Source organism: Phoenix dactylifera, chromosome 3 (assembly GCF_009389715.1).
Source record: "Phoenix dactylifera cultivar Barhee BC4 chromosome 3, palm_55x_up_171113_PBpolish2nd_filt_p, whole genome shotgun sequence".
NCBI classification, from domain to species: Eukaryota; Viridiplantae; Streptophyta; class Magnoliopsida; order Arecales; family Arecaceae; genus Phoenix; species Phoenix dactylifera.
The window spans coordinates 1,532,804-1,554,157 of NC_052394.1; the positions used below are offsets into that span (position 1 = coordinate 1,532,804).

The 21,354-nt window shown below is 38.9% G+C and overlaps 2 protein-coding genes across 3 annotated transcripts; both read left to right on the forward strand.

The window, feature by feature from the left end:
- The first annotated feature begins 2,085 nt into the window (after window positions 1–2,085).
- Window positions 2,086–6,083, forward strand: LOC103703438 (ACT domain-containing protein ACR9). The gene is made up of 6 exons (XM_039124190.1): window positions 2,086–2,410; window positions 3,059–3,274; window positions 3,367–3,472; window positions 4,121–4,463; window positions 5,372–5,656; window positions 5,754–6,083. The coding sequence occupies exons 1-6, from the start codon at window positions 2,257–2,259 to the stop codon at window positions 5,898–5,900; spliced, it is 1,251 nt and encodes a 416-aa protein (XP_038980118.1). The 5' UTR covers window positions 2,086–2,256; the 3' UTR covers window positions 5,901–6,083.
- Window positions 6,084–12,025: 5,942 nt separating this feature from the next.
- On the forward strand, window positions 12,026–20,456 carry LOC103703437 (serine carboxypeptidase-like). Of its 2 annotated transcripts, XR_005510904.1 has the most exons (11): window positions 12,026–12,420; window positions 13,440–13,608; window positions 14,705–14,824; window positions 14,926–15,069; window positions 15,320–15,470; window positions 16,026–16,114; window positions 16,199–16,457; window positions 18,949–19,082; window positions 19,365–19,531; window positions 19,974–20,055; window positions 20,160–20,456. XR_005510904.1 is itself a non-coding variant. In XM_008786277.4 (9 exons), exons 1-9 carry the CDS (start codon window positions 12,026–12,028, stop codon window positions 19,485–19,487), a joined length of 1,584 nt encoding a protein of 527 aa, XP_008784499.2. In that variant the 3' UTR covers window positions 19,488–19,890. The 2 variants fall into 2 exon arrangements, 1 of the variants encoding a protein (XP_008784499.2); XM_008786277.4 differs by lacking the exons at window positions 19,974–20,055; window positions 20,160–20,456 and having other exon boundaries at window positions 19,365–19,890.
- Window positions 20,457–21,354: the final 898 nt, after the last annotated feature.

Here is a 21,354-nt window from a genome sequence, read left to right on the forward strand (position 1 = left end):
ACCAACTGAATTGCAGCCCTCTCTTTCATGTGGATGGCTTAATAAGTTAATTAAGTTCTGCATCAGTAATTTTGTAAGGTTATACGTTGGAATATGCTCGCTGGTTTTTATGTGTAAGGAAAATGAATGCAAAACTTTGAGAACTCAAGCTTAAAGGTTGCAACTCTTTTGTTCTTAGCTCGGGCTAAACCTCATAAGTGAAATAAAATGTTCAGAATAATGTTGTAGCCCTTGGATCTAGGGATCATGCAAATGGATCAAGGCAGGATTGATTTCTAGGCTGTCAAGTAACAGGAACCAAGGAAAAATGGTTGAAACTGGATAATTGCACAACATGGATGCTCTCTAGCTGTAATGGTTCCAGTGCTTCAACCACGTCTCTTTTACTAGACGTATGATTTGTGAACATCCGGACACTATACTGCAAGTGTTTCCTTAATGCTACCCACTTGCATTACATTCTCTCTCCTTCTTCAAATCGACACGTTGTCATGTTGATGGGATTGAAATGTCAGGAATAGCTTGACGATAAGCATAAATATTGGTGAACGATTTGATATTAATAATTCTTTAATTACACATCCATTGATGTATGTTTGGGTTGGCATCAATCATCAGTATATTGTATAATTACATAATAAAACTTTGGACCATGAGGTAGCGCGCTGTTCCTACAAAGCAAGCATTCTGTTTTGCTTGAAGTTCTGATTAAACTATGGATCGCCCATCAAGCGTGGCACACCTTAATGTTCTTCTGGATAATGTTCGCCCAATAAAAACAATGTTCTGTTCTCTGAAAATAAGCTAAACAATACTGACTAATTATAAGGGAAGATGCCAAGCGCCATCAAATCCATTTCCTTTAATTTAATCTGAAAAACTAACACCGGATTTTTCTTGAGGAAGACACGGCTACAATGATTGATTGGATTCAGAACAGATTTAGCAGGGCAGATCTACATCCATTGTGTTGGGATTTGTCAGTCTTGCGGATGAATTTGTTTCGTTCCGAACTTCGCATGTATTTCGAAAGACAAACAGTGTAGCTAATTGAGTTGCCTCCTTTGCTGTACACCACTCAGATGTTTTTTTCTGAAAGAATATTGAGTCTATCCCTCATTACCTTTGTCGCATCCTTCACACCGGCTCTTTCGGATCTACTACGTGCGTATGCTGTGAGTCGTCGTTGTATAAAAAAAATAATAATAATAAGCTAAATAATACTGAAGAATTATAAGGAAAGATGCCAAGCATCAAACCCATTCTTTTTAGTTTAATCTGAAAAACTAGTGGGGATGGGTATGAGCACTAAATTACAAGGCTAAAATTAGCAGCCATGACATAAGCTGCATACCTCAATGGAGGTACGGCTTGATGGCCTCCGAGCAAGAGGCAAACCCGACAAAATTTATTCGATCACGCGAATATCAAATCTTATTATATTCCGTAAGAATTCGAACATCATTAAATGTTGAAGAATTTGCTTTGTGGTCCTGGATACGTATATACTGCGCTCCGCCGTCGTCTATGGACCATGTCAATACGGTGTTCTCCTGCCCCACCATCGCTACCAGGCATCACGAGCCACCTATCTTAATCAGAGCGGTCAACAAATTGTCGCTTGATTCGGACCCCGAACCAGATCAGGCGTCCATCCAGCCCGAAAAGCTACTCTCTGGCTCATCCATCCATCAATCATCTATCGTACGGCCCAGAATATGGGAATATTCCCTTCACTGACAACCACATGATCCCTAGCAGGACTCCTCTCCCGCCAACCGAGTCCTATGTCGGTCAATTTTATTCTCATTTGTACCGTCCGATTGAAATCAAACGTATATGAATTCCCAACGTGGAGGCTAGCTAACCAGACAGCTCTCCAGTCTCCACCACCGAGACGAGCTTCCTTTCAATTGGGTCCCACGAGAGACTAACGGACAAGCAGGGACCACGCTGACGTGCCCTAGGCGGCAGAGAAAATTATAACTAAAAGGGGGAGAAAATAAAGTGATTTAGTTCTAGATTCACGGTGGAAAAACCTAATAATTTATTGGCGTCGGGGTGGCACCGCGGCAGCCGCCACTACGGTATATAGTATATACAACACGCCGAGAGAGAGAGAGAGAGAGAGAGAGAGTTTTATACGGTGGCCGGAGGGGAAGAGAATCTATAGGGAAATTTCTGTTCCCGGTCGCGGGAGGTGTTGGATGTAGCGGGAGGGTCAGGGACGTGGGATCGGGATCGAGCGGTTTGGGGATGGGGGTGCCGAGCGAGGACGCGGTGGTGGTACAGTTGGGAAAGCGGGCCGGAGAGCCGAGCGTGATCACCGTCAACTGCCCGGACCAGACCGGCCTCGGCTGCGATCTCTGCCGGATTATTCTCGAGTTCGGCCTCAGCATTACCCGAGCAGGTGAGGGATATTGCCTTCTATAGTGTCCTTATTTTTTTAGAAAAAGTAGAATTGCTATCCTCAATCCTTATTGATTCAAGCTCCTTGAGCCTTCGCTGATTATGTTTTAGTTTTGTTGAGAAATTTTTGATTCGAACCCCTTCTTGCGTTTGTTTTCCCAATGATTTTGCGTTCAAAATCTTCAGGAAATCGCAAGAATGAGTTCTGCAGTGAGGATCAAAGACGGCAACGGCGGGATCCCATTTGAGCAATTCTCTGTTCATGATTTTTTTTCCTTTATTCTAATTCTAATTTTATTTTATTTCTTTTTATGTAAAGGGAGGCAAAAAGGAGCCACCCGACTTTTATTGAAGATTAATAATTCTAAATTTCTAAATATTAGGGTTGGGGGTTTCTTTCATGAATTGAGATCTCTTAGCAAAATCATTACTTGTTGCTGGATTTAATCAAATTATTTATTGGATGTGTTCTCTCTCTTTTTTCCCCTGAAGGACAAATCCTTGCGACTTCTGTCAGGGATCGGGAAATAACTTGACTTCCTTTTTCTTGTTTTATTTTTGTGTATAAATGTAGCTCAAATCGTTAATCTTGGCTGTTTAGTTAGATCGAGTAATTCTAATCTGTGCTGTTTATGTCATCTTGGTGAAGATATCTCGAGGGATGGGCAATGGTGCTACTTAGTGTTCTGGGTCCTTCCATGCTCTGCCTCCATTAACATCCAGTGGACGAGCTTGAAGGACAGGCTGCTATCTGTGTGCCCATCCTTCTCCATACCCTTCTACTTTGACTTGGGGAATAGGCCAACAACTTCTCAGGTGTACCTCTTGAAGCTGTTCTCCGTGGATCGGAAAGGATTGCTGCATGGTAATTAAATTCTGTCATTTTTAGCGGCATTTCAGATTGGACAGTTGAGTTCTTGTCTGTGGGTGCTGATGGATTTGTACAATTTGATGCAGATGTCACTCATGTTCTTTGTGAACTTGAGCTTTTGATTCATAGAGTTAAGGTGTCGACAACCCCTGATGGTAGAGTCATGGACCTCTTCTTCATTACAGATGGCATGTGAGTGTGGATCTATTGGTTTTAGCTTATCAAGCTTCTTCCTAGTTCATCTATGATTCAGTTTTCGCATATTCTTTTCTAGTTCCTTGCCTCATGCTTGGAACCTTATGGGCCTTTATTTTCTGTGATTGATTTTTTTTTCTGCTTCTAGTTACTCTACAAGCTAAATCTACCAATTCTAATCTGGTCCAGAGTCTGATGATCTATTATGGATTTATTGTCTGTGCCTTTTAATAGTAAATAATCATAGATGCTGGCCTATTATACCTTGTCACACATGTACAGATTATTTAGTAGTGGATTTTTTTTTTTTTTTTGTTGGCAATGGGTCTAGCAATCATTGGTTCAGGTTTGCCATTTGATTCGATTGAATATATGATGTTATGATTGTTTATTTGGCGACTTTCTTGTTATGGATTCTTATAGAAGATTGCTTTTGTCGTGAAGTTTTAATACAACATTTTTGTCATAGGAAAGAAGAGATGACAGATAGATATGGGCTTATTTTATTGTTCTCTCATTGTGTAACTGGTGTCCACCTTGATTTCTTGATTGAAGGACAAGAGTTCATTTAGGTTTTAAATGCTATTAGCACCAGTCGGTAGCACTCCATTTTTTTGTGATCTGATTCCTTGTATTGGTCTTTAGGGAACTCTTGCACACTAAAAAGAGACAGGATGAGATGTGTGAGAGACTGAATGCTGTTCTGGGAGAGTCATGCATCAGCTGCGAGATCCAATTAGCTGAAGATTTTCAACATGGAGTCTCTTCTCTTCCATCAGCAGTTGCTGACGAATTATTTAGTTTGGAGCTTTCAGATATCGAAGTCTGCTCACAGTCACTTAGTCCAGATATGAAAAAGCTGAAGAAGGCTAATGTAAACATTGACAATTCATTGAGCCCTGCCCACACTTTGCTCCAGATTCATTGTGTTGATCAGAAGGGCCTCCTTTATGACATTATGAGGACCTTGAAGGATAGCAACAGTCAGGTAGTCCAAAATTCTTCATTTTCTGTAGGCACTTGTAAACTTAGCTTGATGATCTGCATGTTATAATGTGCGTGCTTCAGGAAGGTGTCAGAAACTTGTACTGACCAGGTCAATATGATATCTGTTCTTACTATTAGGAAGCGGTAAAATAGACAAGCTGTTTTTCTTTCTTTTTTTGTATACCAAAAGAGACGCGAGTAATGCCAGGCTCGAGCAGGAGTATGAACAGTTGTTGCCCAGCACCTGCCAACCCATTCAGTTTCTACCCTTTTTGTTTTTGTGTGTGTGTGTGTGTGTGTGTGTGTGTGTGTGTGTGTGTGAGAGAGAGAGAGAGAGAGAGAGAGAGAGAGAGAGAAGTTTTTGTAAAGATTCAAAGATAAGTACAGAAATGAATGAGTATAAATCCTTCAAAAATGTGCCAAATAAGTGAATGGGTTAAGATCTGGGACGCCACAGATCTAATGAAGACATAAAATATATAATACTTGTCAGTCCAATGCGTCTGTCTGACGGTTTATATTTCAAAAATATACTATTTGCTTTTGTATAGACTGGGTTTGTGGCTGGCCTTGTCTGATGGTATACAGTTTAAATGTGACTTGCTGATTTCTTACCTGTTTGCTGAATCTTGTAACTTTTTTTACTTTGGTTGGGTCTTGCAGCAGTTCTCCTTTGTCAATTGACATTCAGGTCCGCATTGTCTGCAGTTACTCATTCTAGCCTAGCACTGCTGGAAAGTCTGAACTATTCTGTTCTATTATTATTATGTCATGTTAGAATGTTGAATTGGAAGCCACAGTGTTCTGGCTGTATGGATTAATTACAATTATTCTTGACATTTAATTTGTACATATACTGCAGCCAGGTCGATTTCCTTCTGATACATTTCTTTTCATCCTTTATTTTAGATAGCTTATGGGCGATTTCTGTCGGACAAGAAAGGCTACCGTGAGGTGGACCTCTTTATCCAGCAAACTGATGGAAAGAAGGTTGTGGATCCTGAGAAGCAGGAAGCACTGTGTTCCCGTTTGAAGTTGGAGATGCTTCATCCACTAGGAGTGATGATTGTGAACCGTGGTCCTGACACCGAACTCCTTGTTGCGAACCCGGTCGAGTTGTCTGGAAAGGGAAGGCCTCGTGTATTTTATGATGTCACGCTTGCTCTAAAAGTGCTTGGTATCTGCATTTTCTCAGTAAGATTTTGCAACTTTGAATTCTGTTTTTGCTCATTGTCTGTAAATAAGGAGTTCAAAACCCTGATGGATTATTGTTGCTCTGATTTATTTGCAGGCTGAAATCTGTAGGCACACCACATCTGATAGGCAATGGGAGGTCTACAGATTTCTCTTGGATGAAACCAGACAGTTTCCACTGGCAAATAGCAGAGCTAGAAGTCAGATTGTGGATAGAGTGAGGAGAACATTGATGGGTTGGTAAAGCAAGAATGACTTTCAGAAAGTTCAGCTGGGCTGTAAATCCCATAACTCTTTTACATTTTCTTCTATGCATCTTGTATGGCTGGTGGTGGTTGTAAACGGCCCAGTCTTCTGCTGTACAGTACACTCACCATATAATAGTCATTATAGGAAAATGCTATAATAATTAATTTCTTGTTGCATGGAGGATTTTTATGCTTTATTTTTGTTACCAATGGCCAGATTGTTCTCACTTGCTGCCGCGACACTTTTGGAATTATTTGGACACTATTGGAAACCTGAGTTTACCGAGAACTTCTCTTGCTATTTTTTTCCCGACATACGTGGAAATTCGTCTGAATGTAGATTCTTGAAACTGGCTTCAGAGTGATTTCTAGGTAGGCGAGGAGCTTTTTGTCTTGTCAATGCAATTGCTTCTTAGCCATCTCTCTCTCTCTCTGATCCCACCCTCAGCTCCCTCCAAATTCCCTTAATCTTGGAAATCTGCTGGTTATTGCCATGATCATCTTCATTATTCATCATCTTCACTTTAGAACAGCCAAACATGCTTGTACTGGTGTTGCACAAGTGACTGAAACGGTACTGTACACATCCTCAACAAATAAACAAGGATGACTAAGTTTGTTGCGTTGTATTATTGTGAAGGAGACGAGCAATGGAATTTTTCCATGTAAAATAATTAGGTCGAACCCCGGTAGTTCCTGAGGTCTTTTTGTTGGAGAAAAGGCCAAGGCTTGTTTACTTTTTTTGATATTGATTAAGGCTCTGTTTGGGGAGCTTTTGGAGGGCCAAAAAGTATTTTCTGACCCTCCAAAAATACTTTAGGATGAAAAAGGGTGTTTGATAAGATTTTCGAAAAGCTATTACAGCTTTCCGACAGAGCTGAAAACAACTTTTTAGGAGAAGCTCCATTTTGGAGCTTTCCGAAAACGTCGTTTTCAACTTTATCGAAAAACTATTTTTTAACCAAAATACTTCTATTTAAAAATCTATTTTTCTTCCCAAAATCTTCCATCCCACCCCACCCCACGCTTCTTCCTCTCCCTCACCATTTCCTCGCTCTCTCTCCCTCTCTATCTCCTTCTTCTCAACGCCGCCGCCCCTACCTTTTTTTTTTTCTGTTTTGGGAGGCAGCCACCATCCGTGGCCGCCTTCCCGGCCGCCGCTGTGGCCTGTGGCTCCAGCGAGCCGGCACCAACGTCCGGCTCGCCACTGCGATCCACCACAGCCGTCAGGCGGTGGGAGGTAAAACAAACAAAAAAAGAGGAAGGGGAGGAAGGGGCAGCCATGGCCGCTGCCTCCCCATCACGGCCCCCTCTCGCGGCCCGCCGTCCCGGCCCCTTTCCGCAGCCCGCCGTCCGGCCCCCTCCCGCAGTCGCCACGGCCCGGCCCTCTTCCGGCGCCGCCGGCCTTGCGGGAGGAGAAGAAAGGAGAAGAATGGGAAGAGAGGAAGGAAGGAGAAGAAGAGAAGAAAAAAGAAAAGAAAAAAAAGAAGAAGAAAAGAAAAGAAAAAGAAGAAAGGGAAAGAAAAAAAGAAAAAAAGAAAAAGAAAGAATAAATAAATAAATGCCTAAATAAATATGTATATAAATGAACGAATAAATAAATAAATAAATAAGATAATAAATAACTATATTTCAATAAAATAAAATAATAAATATATAAAATATATTAGTAATTATTTAACTAATTTTATCATCTAGCTAGAAAATTTGTTAGAGAGATAAATGGTTATTAGAAGGGTAAAAAATTAATTTACACTAATAATTATAATATTTTATATCTTTATTATTGTATTATACTATAAATATAATATATATTACATTATATAATAATACATTGATATGTTATGTTAAATAATTTAATATTATGTTATATTATGAAAAATTAATTTACTCTAATAATTATATTACTATTATTCTATGCTATACAACATCATATTATTATATTATAATAATATTATTTTATATTATAGTAATATTATCCTATATTGTATATTATGCATTAATATATGTTATATTTTATTATGCTCTGTTGTATAATATTATGTAATGTTCTTTATTGTAATTCTATAATATAAAAATATTTTTTAAATTTATTTATTAAATATATATTAAAATATTATATTTTTTTAGGAATGTAGTTATCAAATAGTAAATTATTTTTTATAAAAACTCTACCGCAGATAGTCCCGCTCTCCTGAGGTTTGCTTATTTGATCGCTTGGTAACCCAAAAAAAACTCTGCAACACCGGATGCCAGGCCGCATTATATCGTTGCGGGTCCGAATGAGGGAAGGGAAGGGAAAGGCCACCAAAGCATGGGGGCCACCTTATCCCATCGCTCCACTTGTGCGTCCATGCGACAAGGGAGCAGTGAACGGATTAATAAAATACGGGAACTGATGGGCGGAGCAGCGGATCGACGAGCCTCGGCGGCAATCATGGAGCTGGCGACGACGACGATTCCGGGGCCCTGTACTTGGTTGATGACCGTCCCTCTCCTGACGTGGCTTCTGATTTCCTTTAACAGCTTTCTGTCTTGTCGCCAGAGAAATTATTAGTTAAATCGCTCCAGCGGCAGACCGATCCTATCAAAATATTTTGTTTGGCGAGTTTTATCGTCTTGCCGTCTTGTCGCCTTCTCTGGATGCGAGTTTTGTTTAGCCGGCGTACGCTGGATTGCTCTGGGAGACGAGTACTGCTACGGTCTTGTCGCCTTCCCTGAATGCGAGTTTTGTCTAGCCGGCGTCCGCTGGTTTGCGCTGAGACTGAGAGACGAGCACTGCTACGGCCAAGCCCGGAGTTTTGTCTAGCTTCTTGTCCCAGCTATACAGCCAGTTCTGTTTTTGCTCTTCTTTTCGCAAGGCGTTACGCCTCTCTCTCTCCCCTCCTCCTCCTCCTCCTCCTCCTCCTCTCTCTCTCTCTCTCTCTCTCTCTCTCTCTTTTTAATTATTTTTTTATTTTTTTTATTTTTTTACTAAAATAAATGATCATATCTGACGAGTACGGACAATAAAATCAGAAAATAAAATACCTCAAAGTGCCCAAGACAACTCTCCATCTCTAACCTACGAGGTACTATCAGAATGACTAGCCACATAAACAGCCATTCAATCCATAGCCTTGTTAACTTTTCGAAAAACATGTTTGGCCTGAAAGGCCCTCCGTCCCTCAACATTGTCCAGATATCTCAAAGCAAAAAGTGTTATGCCTGTCCTTATTGTGGTGATGCCTTGACTAGACCAGCGTATTCGCTGGAATATTAGAATCGACCAGATTCATATGGAAACCTGCATACAGCGTGAATTTCTTCAGCTCGTCCAAAATCAGGGGTTTTAAAACGTGAAATCCCTACCACTCTTATCGATGGCCCAAATCGAGAGATTTTGATTGATCTACATTAAAAAGTTCTTCAATGCTACAAGAACTAGGATATCAGCACGGTCGGCACAGTAGACCGGAGATTAAGTTTAAAGGAATCTATGGGTTAATATCATACTTATTTCAAAAATTTCTTAAAAAGTTAAAGACAACTTTTCAAATCTTATGAAATATGTATTGAGCTTTCTCTCGTTTTCTCTCATTTGAAATATGAAATAGTTTTTTTCTTTTTTTTAAAAAAAATGTCGAATGCACTACTTGTTCTAAAAACTTAAACTGCTCTGATACTATATTAAAATCACCACTTTTTCTAAAAGCTTAATCTGATAGAATGAGGTAGATTTATTTATATATTTGAATTTTCTTACGAGAAAGAAAGTCAAGCCTCATACAGGTCAAGGAAAAAAAAAAAAAAAAGGGAAAGAAAGCTAAGCTCTAGCATAAGTACAATGATAAAATGGCATGGTGTTGGTTCTTTCTCCAGAAAATATGGTTGGATATATAATTTAAAAGCAACTTGTTCATTTCTTTGCCATTTGCTGAGTCTTTCTATGTTAATTGACAATTAGATCCAGCTTGTCCCTGCTTGCTTAGCCTGTCTTTCTATTGCTAGAAAATCTCAAATGTTCTGTTCTGTTATTATCATGCCAACCTTGGATTTCATCAATTTAGAAGGTATAGTGCTGCATCCATGCCGACAACACCGCAATAGCCAGTCTGAAGCTTGGATGAAAAAGATGCATGATTGACTTCAGTTTGGCAGCCAGTCGTAGAAACATGTCAATAATTATGAAAAGAATCCATGTTCAAATAGTTGGGAAGAGGTCAGATGGTTGTGACTGTAGTCTTGTACCTATACCGATCCTTTGAAAATTATTCATGTCATCTAGATTGTAGACGCATTCAAGCCGGCTCAGTTTGTTTCTCATGCATTAATTGCTTCTGTTCCTTCTAATTTAGATTGCTCATGGGCAAGTTCCGTAGGAAGAAAGGTTGCTGCAACGTGGACCTTATGATCCAACAAACTGATGGAAGGAGTATTGTGGGTCCTCGGCAGCAGGCAGCCTATGTTCCCAATGAGGATGGATCGTCAAATGCCGCCCTAATGCTGAACTTCTTCTGGCCAACCTGGTTGAGTTGTCTGGAAAGGAAAGGCCCGTGCATTTTTATAATATCATGCTTGCTCAAAAATTACCTCGGATCTGCATTTTCTAAGGATGGAAGTTTTTTTTCTTCTAAAAATATGATATTTGGGAAGCAGATTTCTAAGAAGAAAAATGTCTAGAAAAGTATTTTTGGCATATTTAGTAGACTATGAAAAAGTGACAAATTTTCAGAGTACTTATGTATGGTTGACTATCCACTTTTCTGAGAAAGTATGTATAATTTCTATTATACCCTTAATAAAGTTTAGGTCTTTAATGTCTCTTTAATGCTGAAAGAATTTTTTAGAAAAAAATAAAAATGGAGTGATTCCCGTCTGATGGGAAAGTAAATTTTCCATGCTTCTCATGGGAAAGACTTTTCCATGAAATGTGGGAATCATATTCCTATAGGAATACAACTTTTCTATCTCTTTTATTTGAAAACTCCAACCAAACAAGAGGCATCTCATTGCTTTCCCGTTGACCACACTTTTCTTCTTTTCTCACGAACCAAACGAGCCCTCAGTGAGAAATTTGAACTTTAAATCGCTTTTTGCTGATCCTCCAAAGTTGTCGGGGTCAAATTAAATGCAAATGATTCATTGCTGCTCAAAGTTTGCCGCAGGTTGAAATCAGGACGCACATAAGACCTTACAAACAATAGGAGGTCTATAAATTTCTCTTGGATGAAAGCTGAGAATTTCCACAGGTAGAGATAGCTGAACTAGATATCATATTGTGACTGGTTTTTGACTCCCAGAAAGCTTAGCTGGCCTTTGCATCCATATTTCTAGATTTCATTCAATGCATTTTGTTTGTCCAATGGAATCATGCTCTTAGTTTTAATTAATCCCTCGACGCCATATCAAGTGTGTGGAGACTAGTCCAAATATACGATGTGTTAGTTTTAGAGTGCCCGGGCTGGTTCAAATTGAAGCAACAACCAAAAAGATGGCTGATTTGTGATTCCAAATTGATATAAAGGCTATTTACATATAATCATCATCTCAGTTTTACTTGTCCCTCCCTAGTTCAAATCGAGCCACTGCTGAAATAACAACTTCTCTATAATTTTAAACCAAATAAGGGGTTATCTCATTCATCATATTTAATTCTTCCGAGTTACTGCACGCGGGCGGCCGGGACTAATTCAAACCAAACCAACCACGCAAGAAAGACTTCATAATTTTGAACTCTTGCAGGGGGTTATGAGAGTTTTAACCAGTGCCGGGATTTCACTCCCTACATCCGTTGAAACGAGGACGCATTTGCCAATTTAAAGTAAGAAGGGGTTGTACAAAAATAACCGTAACGTCAGGTTTTCCTCGTCCTGGGAGGCCTGGTGTCGGGACTAGTTAAAACAAATGGATGAAAATGAGAGCATGTCTGCGATTTTATGCTTCAATATGGAGCTAGATGCAAAAATATATCATTTCTATTCTTTTTGAACTAATCTCGGCAGCCCGCATTCTTTCATTTGTACATTACCCTCAATATTTGACCGAAATTACTAATTAATCTCGAATTTTGCCTCCGACACCGTTACAGCGATATCCAGCGTCTGTTATTTTGGTACACCGTTGATGTTAAGCGGTCCAAATGGTAGACTCTGGACTTCAATTAATCCACACCCTCTCGGCCACTCCATTGGGAACGGAAATGGATTCTCGAAGCTTCACTCCTCCGCTCGCTCTCGTCCTCTCCCTTCTTCTCCTCCTCCTCCTCCCTTCCTCTGTGAACCCTAACGCTAGCCCTCGGCGGGCATACCCTCGGAGCCCAATCCGATTCGCAGAGGACCTCATAAGGGATCTCAACCTCCAGCCGGTAATCCAAGAGATCGAGGGGGAGCAGAAGGGAGACGACTCTTCGAGCCCTCGCCTCGTGGAGAAGAGAATCAATCTCGAGATTCTCGGAGAGTCCGGATCGGATATACCGATCGAGCAGCTAGGGCATCACGCCGGATACTATCGCCTCGAACACACTCATGCCGCCAAGTACTAATCTACCCTCAGCTTTCTTCTTCTTCCTCTTCGTACTGCCCCCGTTCATTTGCAATTTAGGAGGAAAAATGGATAAATAGCGTATGTTCTCCTACTGGAATATGAGTTCAGGTTCTTTAATAAATGAGAAAGGGATTTTTGTCGATTTCTTCAGTACAAAAATTGCAAACAAGAAAAGTGATTTTATTTATTGTCTGTCTTTATTGATGCGCTACCCGACATCAACGTTGTACGGTTAAAATAATTTTATTTTTGGGTAAAAGATGGTTGGAGGCCAGTTAATAGATCAGTACTGAAATTTCACTAGTATGATGAGGGAGTTGCTGGTTTTACGTGCCTAACGAATAAAATCGGTCTCCTTGCTTGCTCCAACCGGCCTTCCTATTGTTAATGGTGGGTCCCTTTTATATCTTTAGTTGCCTTGGCCAGGAATTTGACATTAATTTCAAGAGCTCGGTTGGACTCAAGAGTTGCTTGTAGCAATTCCCAAATTCGATGGATTATACGTTGATCTCTAAAGCTTGTCTGTTAAGGTTCATTTCCTTGCTCTGAGATACCAAAAATAATTATTCTTAACTCTCGATGGGGTTATAGTTCATAATCTGCGAAAGTCTAATGGACCGTCTTCGTAAAAATAAAAAAGAAAATCTTCGGTTAACTTCCATATGGAAGTGATGAGGTGCTGAAGATGAATCATGCCAGGTTATCGTTAGTAGTGATTGCCGGCAAAAACCCTTCGCTTCTAAGTCTTTAGTGGAAGCAGCATTGGCTAGCGATAAATTGTATTTGGAACTCCATATTCTAGCTCACAGAATAGACAGGCATACGTACAGCTTATAATGCCCAGGATCTGCATTCAACTGATTTCGGAGTCTTTCCATACTAAAAAAATTTGGAATAGGTGTGATTTTCTACAAGTTATATATTCGCATACTGATGAATATCGTGCTTCCTAGATCTCTAGCATAGAGTAACAACATTCTGATTCTGAAGAAGCTTCTTGCTGCTTGCAGGATGTTCTATTTCTTCTTTGAATCCCGAGGCAAAAGTAGCGATCCAGTTGTTATTTGGCTGACTGGAGGTCCTGGATGCAGCAGTGAGTTGGCCCTTTTCTATGAAAATGGTCCATTCAAAATTGCAGACAACATGTCACTTATCTGGAATGACTATGGTTGGGACAAGGTATTATTCTATATCCATTTTGTAATAACTCAAATTCTTACGTTATTTGATGCAGCGGGGGCTTTATGATATGTGTTTCTGTTCCATGCTTATTCCTTAAAATTCTGATCTGCCCCAGTATTCAGAAGGCAAAGATGTTTTGCATAAATCATACTTCTTTAAACATATTTGGTTGGAGAGGCAGTACTTCTATTAGTAAGACAAGTTAATTGCTACTTTCGCTTTAAAAAACAACAAAACTGACTTGACCCTTTTTTTTTTTTTTTGGCGGGGTGGGGGGGGGGGGGGGGGGGGGGGGGGGGGGTGCGTGTGTGTGAAAGCATGGCAGGAATGTACTTTACTTGAATCAAAATAGAAGTCATACACTTTATCTTGTGAATGAACTTTGACTCTCTTTTAGGTATCCAAAACATTAGATGGGGAAAATCAGGCTACCCTCCCGGAACATGTGTACAAATGAAGTCTTAACCAGTGTTAGAGAAGGCAGAGAAAAGAATAGCTGGAATGGCAGTGCTAGAGAAGGCAGAGAAAAGAATAGCTTAACCAGTGTTATTTTATGAAACCAAAGGTTCAAGATTTCTTAGCATCCACTTGGTCAAAGCAGTAGAAGTTATTCGTTTATGAAATCTCTTGTTCCTCCATGCCGATTGCATACTTAACCTCACACATAGTGCTCTATATTGGTTTAAGTACATTTTAACGTATGTTCCTTAAAAAGTTCCTTTATAAGAAGGTACCCTTCTCAAATGAACAATAAGTGCATCTATAACAACCCTATCAGAGCAACACTCTAAAGCTGTTTCTAGTGCCCCTTAAGCAGTTTTTACACCTTCTTTTGCTTGTGCTACGTGTGTTTTTAACATTTCCCAGCACAGCTATCCCCTTTTCTTTTCTGTTTTTTTAATATTCACGTCTCTGCTGTAAGCTGTTTATGACAAAATATGTCACTGTATCTGTGTCTTGTGACCAAGATTCAAATGCTGCTATTTACATTCCTGTCATTTATCTAAGATATATATATATATATATATATATATATATATATATATATATATATATATATATATATATGTTTAATATCTCATCTTTTATCCAGGCGTCAAACCTTATTTTTGTCGACCAGCCCACGGGAACTGGCTTTAGTTATAGTACAGACTTGCGGGACCTTCGCTATAGCGAAAAGGGTGTAAGTGATGACCTATATGATTTTTTGCAGGTAAAATTAGGTTTGACTACTTGAGTTGCTTCAATTTCTTATAATGTTTATCAACATTTGGCTCTGATCTCTCTCTCTCTCTCTCAATCAATCAACTGTAGGCATTTTTTAGAGAGCACCCAAAATACTTGAAGAATGACTTCTATATAACTGGAGAATCATATGCGGGACACTATATTCCTGCTGCTGCTGAAAGAGTTCATAGAGGGAACAAAGAGAAGCAGGGCCTTCAATTAAATCTAAAGGTTACTTGGAAAAGCTATCTAGAGATTATCATGTGTACCTATACATAAAACATTTTGATAGCATATCTCACTATCTTGTATGGTAGTTTTGCATATCAGCTGATGCATTGCTGCCTGTAACTATCTTAAACATCAGAGGTTAATTACTGACTGTAATTTTGATTACTGTTGCATTTGCATCTATAGTCCATTGAGAAATAAAATAAAAGGTCTAAGAATTAATCAGCTTTATGGACTATATTTTCTGTAGGGTTTTGCTATTGGTAATGGGCTCACTAATCCCGAAATCCAGTATGGTGCATATGCTGATTATGCACTTGACATGGGTATCATTGGAGAAAGTGCCTACAAAAGCATCAGCAAGATATACCCCCTTTGTGAACTTGGAGTAAAACTTTGTGGTAAACACTCCTTTTATGACATCATGGTAATCAAGTTTTTCATTTGTCATTGTTCATACACACACATATATTGTATCTGCATGTGATATACACGGTACCATGCTCCTCTTGAGATATAGACTATTTCATCTCAAATTTTGGGCAGAATTTCAAGAGAATATTTCTTCAAATGAGGAAATCAGAAAAGAATATTATCTTGAAACACAAAGTCAGGAATAGTGGGAGGATGGCCTATCTGTATCCTTTTAGGGAGATTTATACTAACTCATGTGTGTATGGTTTATGCATGCATCCATTCGAGTGTATCTATGTGGATATGAATGTATATCTGCATCGAACATCTTTATATTTCCTGGCTGTAAGTAACTTAGTAAAATGCTTTGTGTCATGTTGTTTTTAGGCATTTTGGGTGAAGGTTATAAATCATCATTTTGGATGCCCAACCATGTAGCTCGACTGCAGGGCATACCTAAGTTTGTTGTGCCCTTTGAAATATCAAAAGTTTGGTGTTTACATGGACTAATGTTGTGACCAAATTGAGGTGTTATTTGGCAGGTCCCTCAGGAGTAATAGGTTGCCTTGCTTCTTACTTTGTTTGCAACTCCATCTTTACTTCCATTATGCTACTCGCTGGAGATATGAATGTAATTGCCTTCCTTTTTTAAAATGGGTTATTTGCCATCATTTTTTTTAATATCCATATTTCTAATGTTAGCCCTTATCTTCAGTATTATGATATTCGAAAAAAGTGTGAGGGAAGCCTTTGCTATGATTTATCGAACATGGAGAAATTCCTAAACGAGAAGTCCGTGCGGGATGCGCTTGGTGTTGGTAACAAGAAATTTGTTTCATGTAGTCCTCTTGTTTATGAAGCCATGATTACTGACTGGATGAAGAATTTGGAAGTGGGTATTCCTACTCTGATTGGTGACGGTATCAGACTCCTGGTGTATGCTGGTGAATATGACCTCATATGCAACTGGTTAGGTAAGTGCATTCTCTTGGTTGGATGTCCAATATCATGGATGACATTTTATGTAGGATTATAGGTCCACATCAGATTGATTTATTTGCAGCTTATTCATATGCAACTGAATGCATTAACCGGCTCTTTCGCTATTTTTCTGCAGTGTTAGGCATTAGCCTAGTTATTAGGGGGAAAAAAGAAAAAAGAGCATATTTTGATCCATTTTAATTAAAGTTGGTTGGCTGTTTATTGATATTGGTTTTTTTTTTTTTGCATGATGGCAATTGTTTTTGGTGCTGCTGTACTTGATATTTCGGATTTTTGACCAAGTTTGTATGTTCGCTGATTAATGCCTTCTTTTAAGGAGGGTGCTATATACTAACTGATTTGTTTTATCTCTAAATCAATTTTAACCTACTTTCAGGACCTTTCTTAAAGTTCTTTTCTTGTTGGGTAATTTCCATTCTTAATGTTAAATGTATCTATTGTTAAGCATTAGTTTTAAATAGCTGTTATAATACAAAACATTGATTTCAAAACTTATTCAAATATTCATCCACGTCATAGATAATCATCAGTATGGGGCTGCATTGGTATGTAATTATACCTATGAGAAAATATGCTTTTGTTGATATATGATATGGTTTCCACAGTCTCTGTGCACGTGGGTGTAAGGCTGCATGCATCTTATCCTCCTTAGCCCTTGCAATTACGGGAGCCTCCTTGGACACCCTATTTGTGATATGGTTTCCACTGTTAAGCTTCTATTTGTGAATGGGTAAATGCACAAATATGAGTTTGATGGTGCAAAATATGACCTTTGTACATGAAGATAAGAGTGGAATACCAAAAAAAAACAGACTAGGGCTTTCTGCTGTTATTTAAGAGAAAGTTTTGATTTGATTGCAGAAACAAATGCAATCCATAGAGGAAATGTCAATTCCAGGCTAAATGATCAGATCTGATTTTATAAGTGTTTTATTTTTGGTGGAATTAAATGATCTGGTATTCTGGTATTCTTTTTGGGAGTATAGAAGGGGGGCAAATGTTTACAATTGATGTGAAAAGTTTAGACGCTCCTTTACCTTTGCCGTGTATTCCACTCTTGAGATCTTTCTTTTGCTTTGCTGGAGATAGCTGCATTGATAAACCCTATTTTTTTGGAATTCTGTCACTTGCCGCCTTTGCAAACTGCTCCTAAAAAAGGAATAAAATTCAAAAGGGGTTGGATCAATTCACTTACATATGCTGGCGAGCATCAATGCAAATTATCTTTTTATTATTATTTTTTTTGGGTTGATGCAATGTAATTTGTTCGCGAAACAAGTTGAATTGGCTTGATGGGGTAGTTGAAGTTGTTATAGTCCATGTCCTAGTGCCCTTTTTATTTTTGAAAATGACACTGTAATGGTTTGTCTGCAAAAATTAACTAGAACTCATAACAATGGTCTTGCAGTTGATGGTGATTTGGTGAAAGTATGTTAATTATAAGACCACCAGTCAAGACATTCAATCACATGCCACCCATTTATTGAAGTTGGATAAGTATGCTACTCTAACAAGGCTATGGGTTATTGATTTTTAAAAGTTTATTTATTCTTCCGATAGCAATTTAAAGAATATCATTAGAGAACAAGCCCGGAAGCACTTTAACATTTATAGCTGAGTTTGCTGAATCAGTTGTTTCTTCATACTTATGTAAATTTTATTCTGATTAGACAAAGAAGGTAACTGACTGCCTCTACCTTTTCCCACATTAAGGAAAAATAAGGTAGGGCAGGATATGTGGATGTTTTCTCTTTCATTTCTTTGTGGTTAGATTTACAAGAATGAATTGATCACAAAGAAACAAAAGAAAAACAGTTTTTTTGGGGCAATAAAAAGAGAATTACAGTTAAGAGAAAGGACATGCTGCATGAAAGGGCAATGTTCTCTCCTATTCTTGGGGACTTAATGCTGCTTAATCAAGTCCTTGATAGGAAGATATCTCTAACATAAGAGGGAAAATGGATGAGAAGTGGACTGGCCTGTGGAGGGGATTAGACAGAGTGGACTACTGGACTGGAAATTTCTTGCAAGTTATCTTAAGAGATCACATCTAACTATGTGAGGTGAATTTCTTACGGGAGGAGCCTGATGATCCTCTAACAATAAATGGTTTTTATCTAATTTCTTTCTATGATCACCTATGTTCTGCAGAGTTGTGTAAAGGACATAGTTGGACTCATAGCATCGCCATTGTATTATATATGGATAAATGGATATGTATAGAATTTAGATGAAGAATGTGCTAAAGGTCATCCATCCTACAACCGGTCAGTTCGCTGGTTCTATGTGGAACTTGGTGACTGGTGCGGTGACCAGGGCCCGACTGTCCCCCACCTGCCCCCAATGTACCATGCCATCCAGGACTGCCACATTGGACTGGTGAACCGAGCGGTGATGGTGAATTAGATGGGTAATCTATGGCCAGACTCCTAAATGAATAACTGGTGAATTCCTTTTGTGCAGGGAATTTTAGATGGGTTAACTCAATGGAGTGGTCAGGTCATCAGATATTTGCTGAAGCTCCAATGTTACCATTTGTCATTGATGGCAAGGAAGCAGGACTGTTAAAGTCATATGGACCTCTGAGTTTCCTCAAGGTGAGTAATCCTGAAGCTATGTTTCTTCATTCTTTATGTTTCCTTCTCTACATCTTCAATTGGCTTCTGTGAGCTGGGGTTGTTTGTTAAAGTTTGTAAAGCTTTGTTTTTGTTGAGAAACTGAAACTACAGAACTGATGAGTTTAGCTTTTCTTCTAAAGTACTTGATGGTTGCCCTATCCATCAAAGGGTTTTCTCTAATTTTGCTTGCATGGAACTGCTGTATGGAACTTGGTGGTAGCTTCGGCTGAACTTTGATGGTCTGATGAGTTCCTTGCGTAGGTACATGACGCTGGTCACATGGTTCCTATGGATCAGCCTAGGGCAGCGTTGGAGATGCTAAAGAGATGGATGAAAGGAAATTTGAGCGAAGGAGGGACCATTACCGCCGTTGTTGACATGTAGTAGAAATACAAGAATTTCAAACAATGTACTCCTAAAAGCATAAGGTACCCAAGAAGCAACTTTGCGTATCAAGATAGTTTCACTCAAAACTGGCCCCATGTTTTAACAGACATGGTGTGCGTACACGTTCATGCACATAGTTTTACAACACAGCATAAACCCAAGTTCGACACTTTCAAAGCCAGATTTCGTAGATATTTATCTGGCCAACCCAGTATTTGTATCGTTACATAAGGGTATGTGTATCTAAACTAAAGCTCTGTAGTTTTATATGCATTCTACTTAGGAATGTGGACGTTTGTAAAGCACTCTTTCAAAGATTGCTTGTTACTGGACCTGACGGGTACCGTTGATTGAACCCAGAGTTATAGAGATTCATCAATAAGCTGTGGTTTTTCTACTACACTTCCAAAGGAAGCCACTGCATTTTGTGAGCTTATTCACGGGCTCTATACTCTGTGATGGCCTCATTGAATTTCTTGTCAGGTTGTCAGCACCCGGATGCACATGCGTGACGCTATATTTTAGGTGGATACCATGAGACCCATTCTGCCTTTCTTCAGTGGAGGTATGTTAATCAAGCTGGCCTGGATCTCTTACACCTTGCACAGTTCAGTGCTCTGCTTTTTGATGGAAGAACCTCAAACGTTGAGCCTTGTTGTCCTTATCCAGGTGGTCACACTGTCACAGTAAGACGGGCCTTGACTGCCCACATAATGATCTCCAGCTGGATCAGAAGTTCTACTTGAAGTGATATGAAATGATCCATCTACCGATTGAAGTGAAATGAAATAAGACAAAATCCAACTGTGCGTCGATCGGAGAGAAGCTGTACGTCTCTTTTATATCCTGGATACTGATTACGTTGGTTTCGCAATGAATGCACCACGATGGTGTAGATGGCTCCTGGGTCTCTGCCTTTCGGAATCGCCAATCCGTGAAGCTGTTTCGTGGCTGTCTGAATTTACGCTGTGTTCAAAAAAGGTATCCATCCTTTCTGGCGTCCAAAAATATTTTTAAATCGTATAGTAGTAATTAACAAAAAAATAAATTATTATTTTGATTTTATAGAAAAAAACTGAAAAATGCCTATTTGACAAAAAAAATTCTTTCCAAAAATATTTTCTGATTAATATGAAAAAATTAGTTTAATTTTAATAAAAAAAATTGACCAAACCAAATATGATTCAGTCTGGTTATATATTTTCTAAAAAATATGGCTATGATTTTGTGGACCCAACTGAATTGGATCTAATAATTTATCCTATTTATAATATATAATTTTATGCTTATAATTTTTAAGTTTTGTTTATAAAATTTGTTGAATGTAATTTCAAGCTTTGTATAGTCTTGAGGTTTTGAAGATTAAAAAAAGAAGAAGATTTCTTCATAAAAATTGTATAACTTGAGACTGAACCCGATAACGATCCTTTCCTGATCCAACCTAGACTTGGTACCACTCGTACCGACTTTTACGGGAGACCCAAACCAAACAAGACCCAAGTCTTGGATAGTTAGGATCCGGGTTAACAATCAGTTCGAACCTCCTGATAGGTTTAAGTCACATTTAAGAGGTATCCGGATCTAACTTGACTTGATACCACCCCGATGTTAATATGAATTTGAATAGCTGTTTATCTTGTTATCATGTTTGATATGCACTGGAAATAACTATCGATATTTATCCTGTCGCCTATTTAACTATATAAAATAATTTCCAAACCCCCTTCCTTTTTTTTCTTTAAATCTTTTGAAGCACTTTTCTTTCATTACTTTCTATTACAGTGACAGATAATGACCGGAACATCCTAAGTTGAGGCAGTTTCGGGCTGGTAATAGCCGATTTCATATTAAAAATGGTAATGGA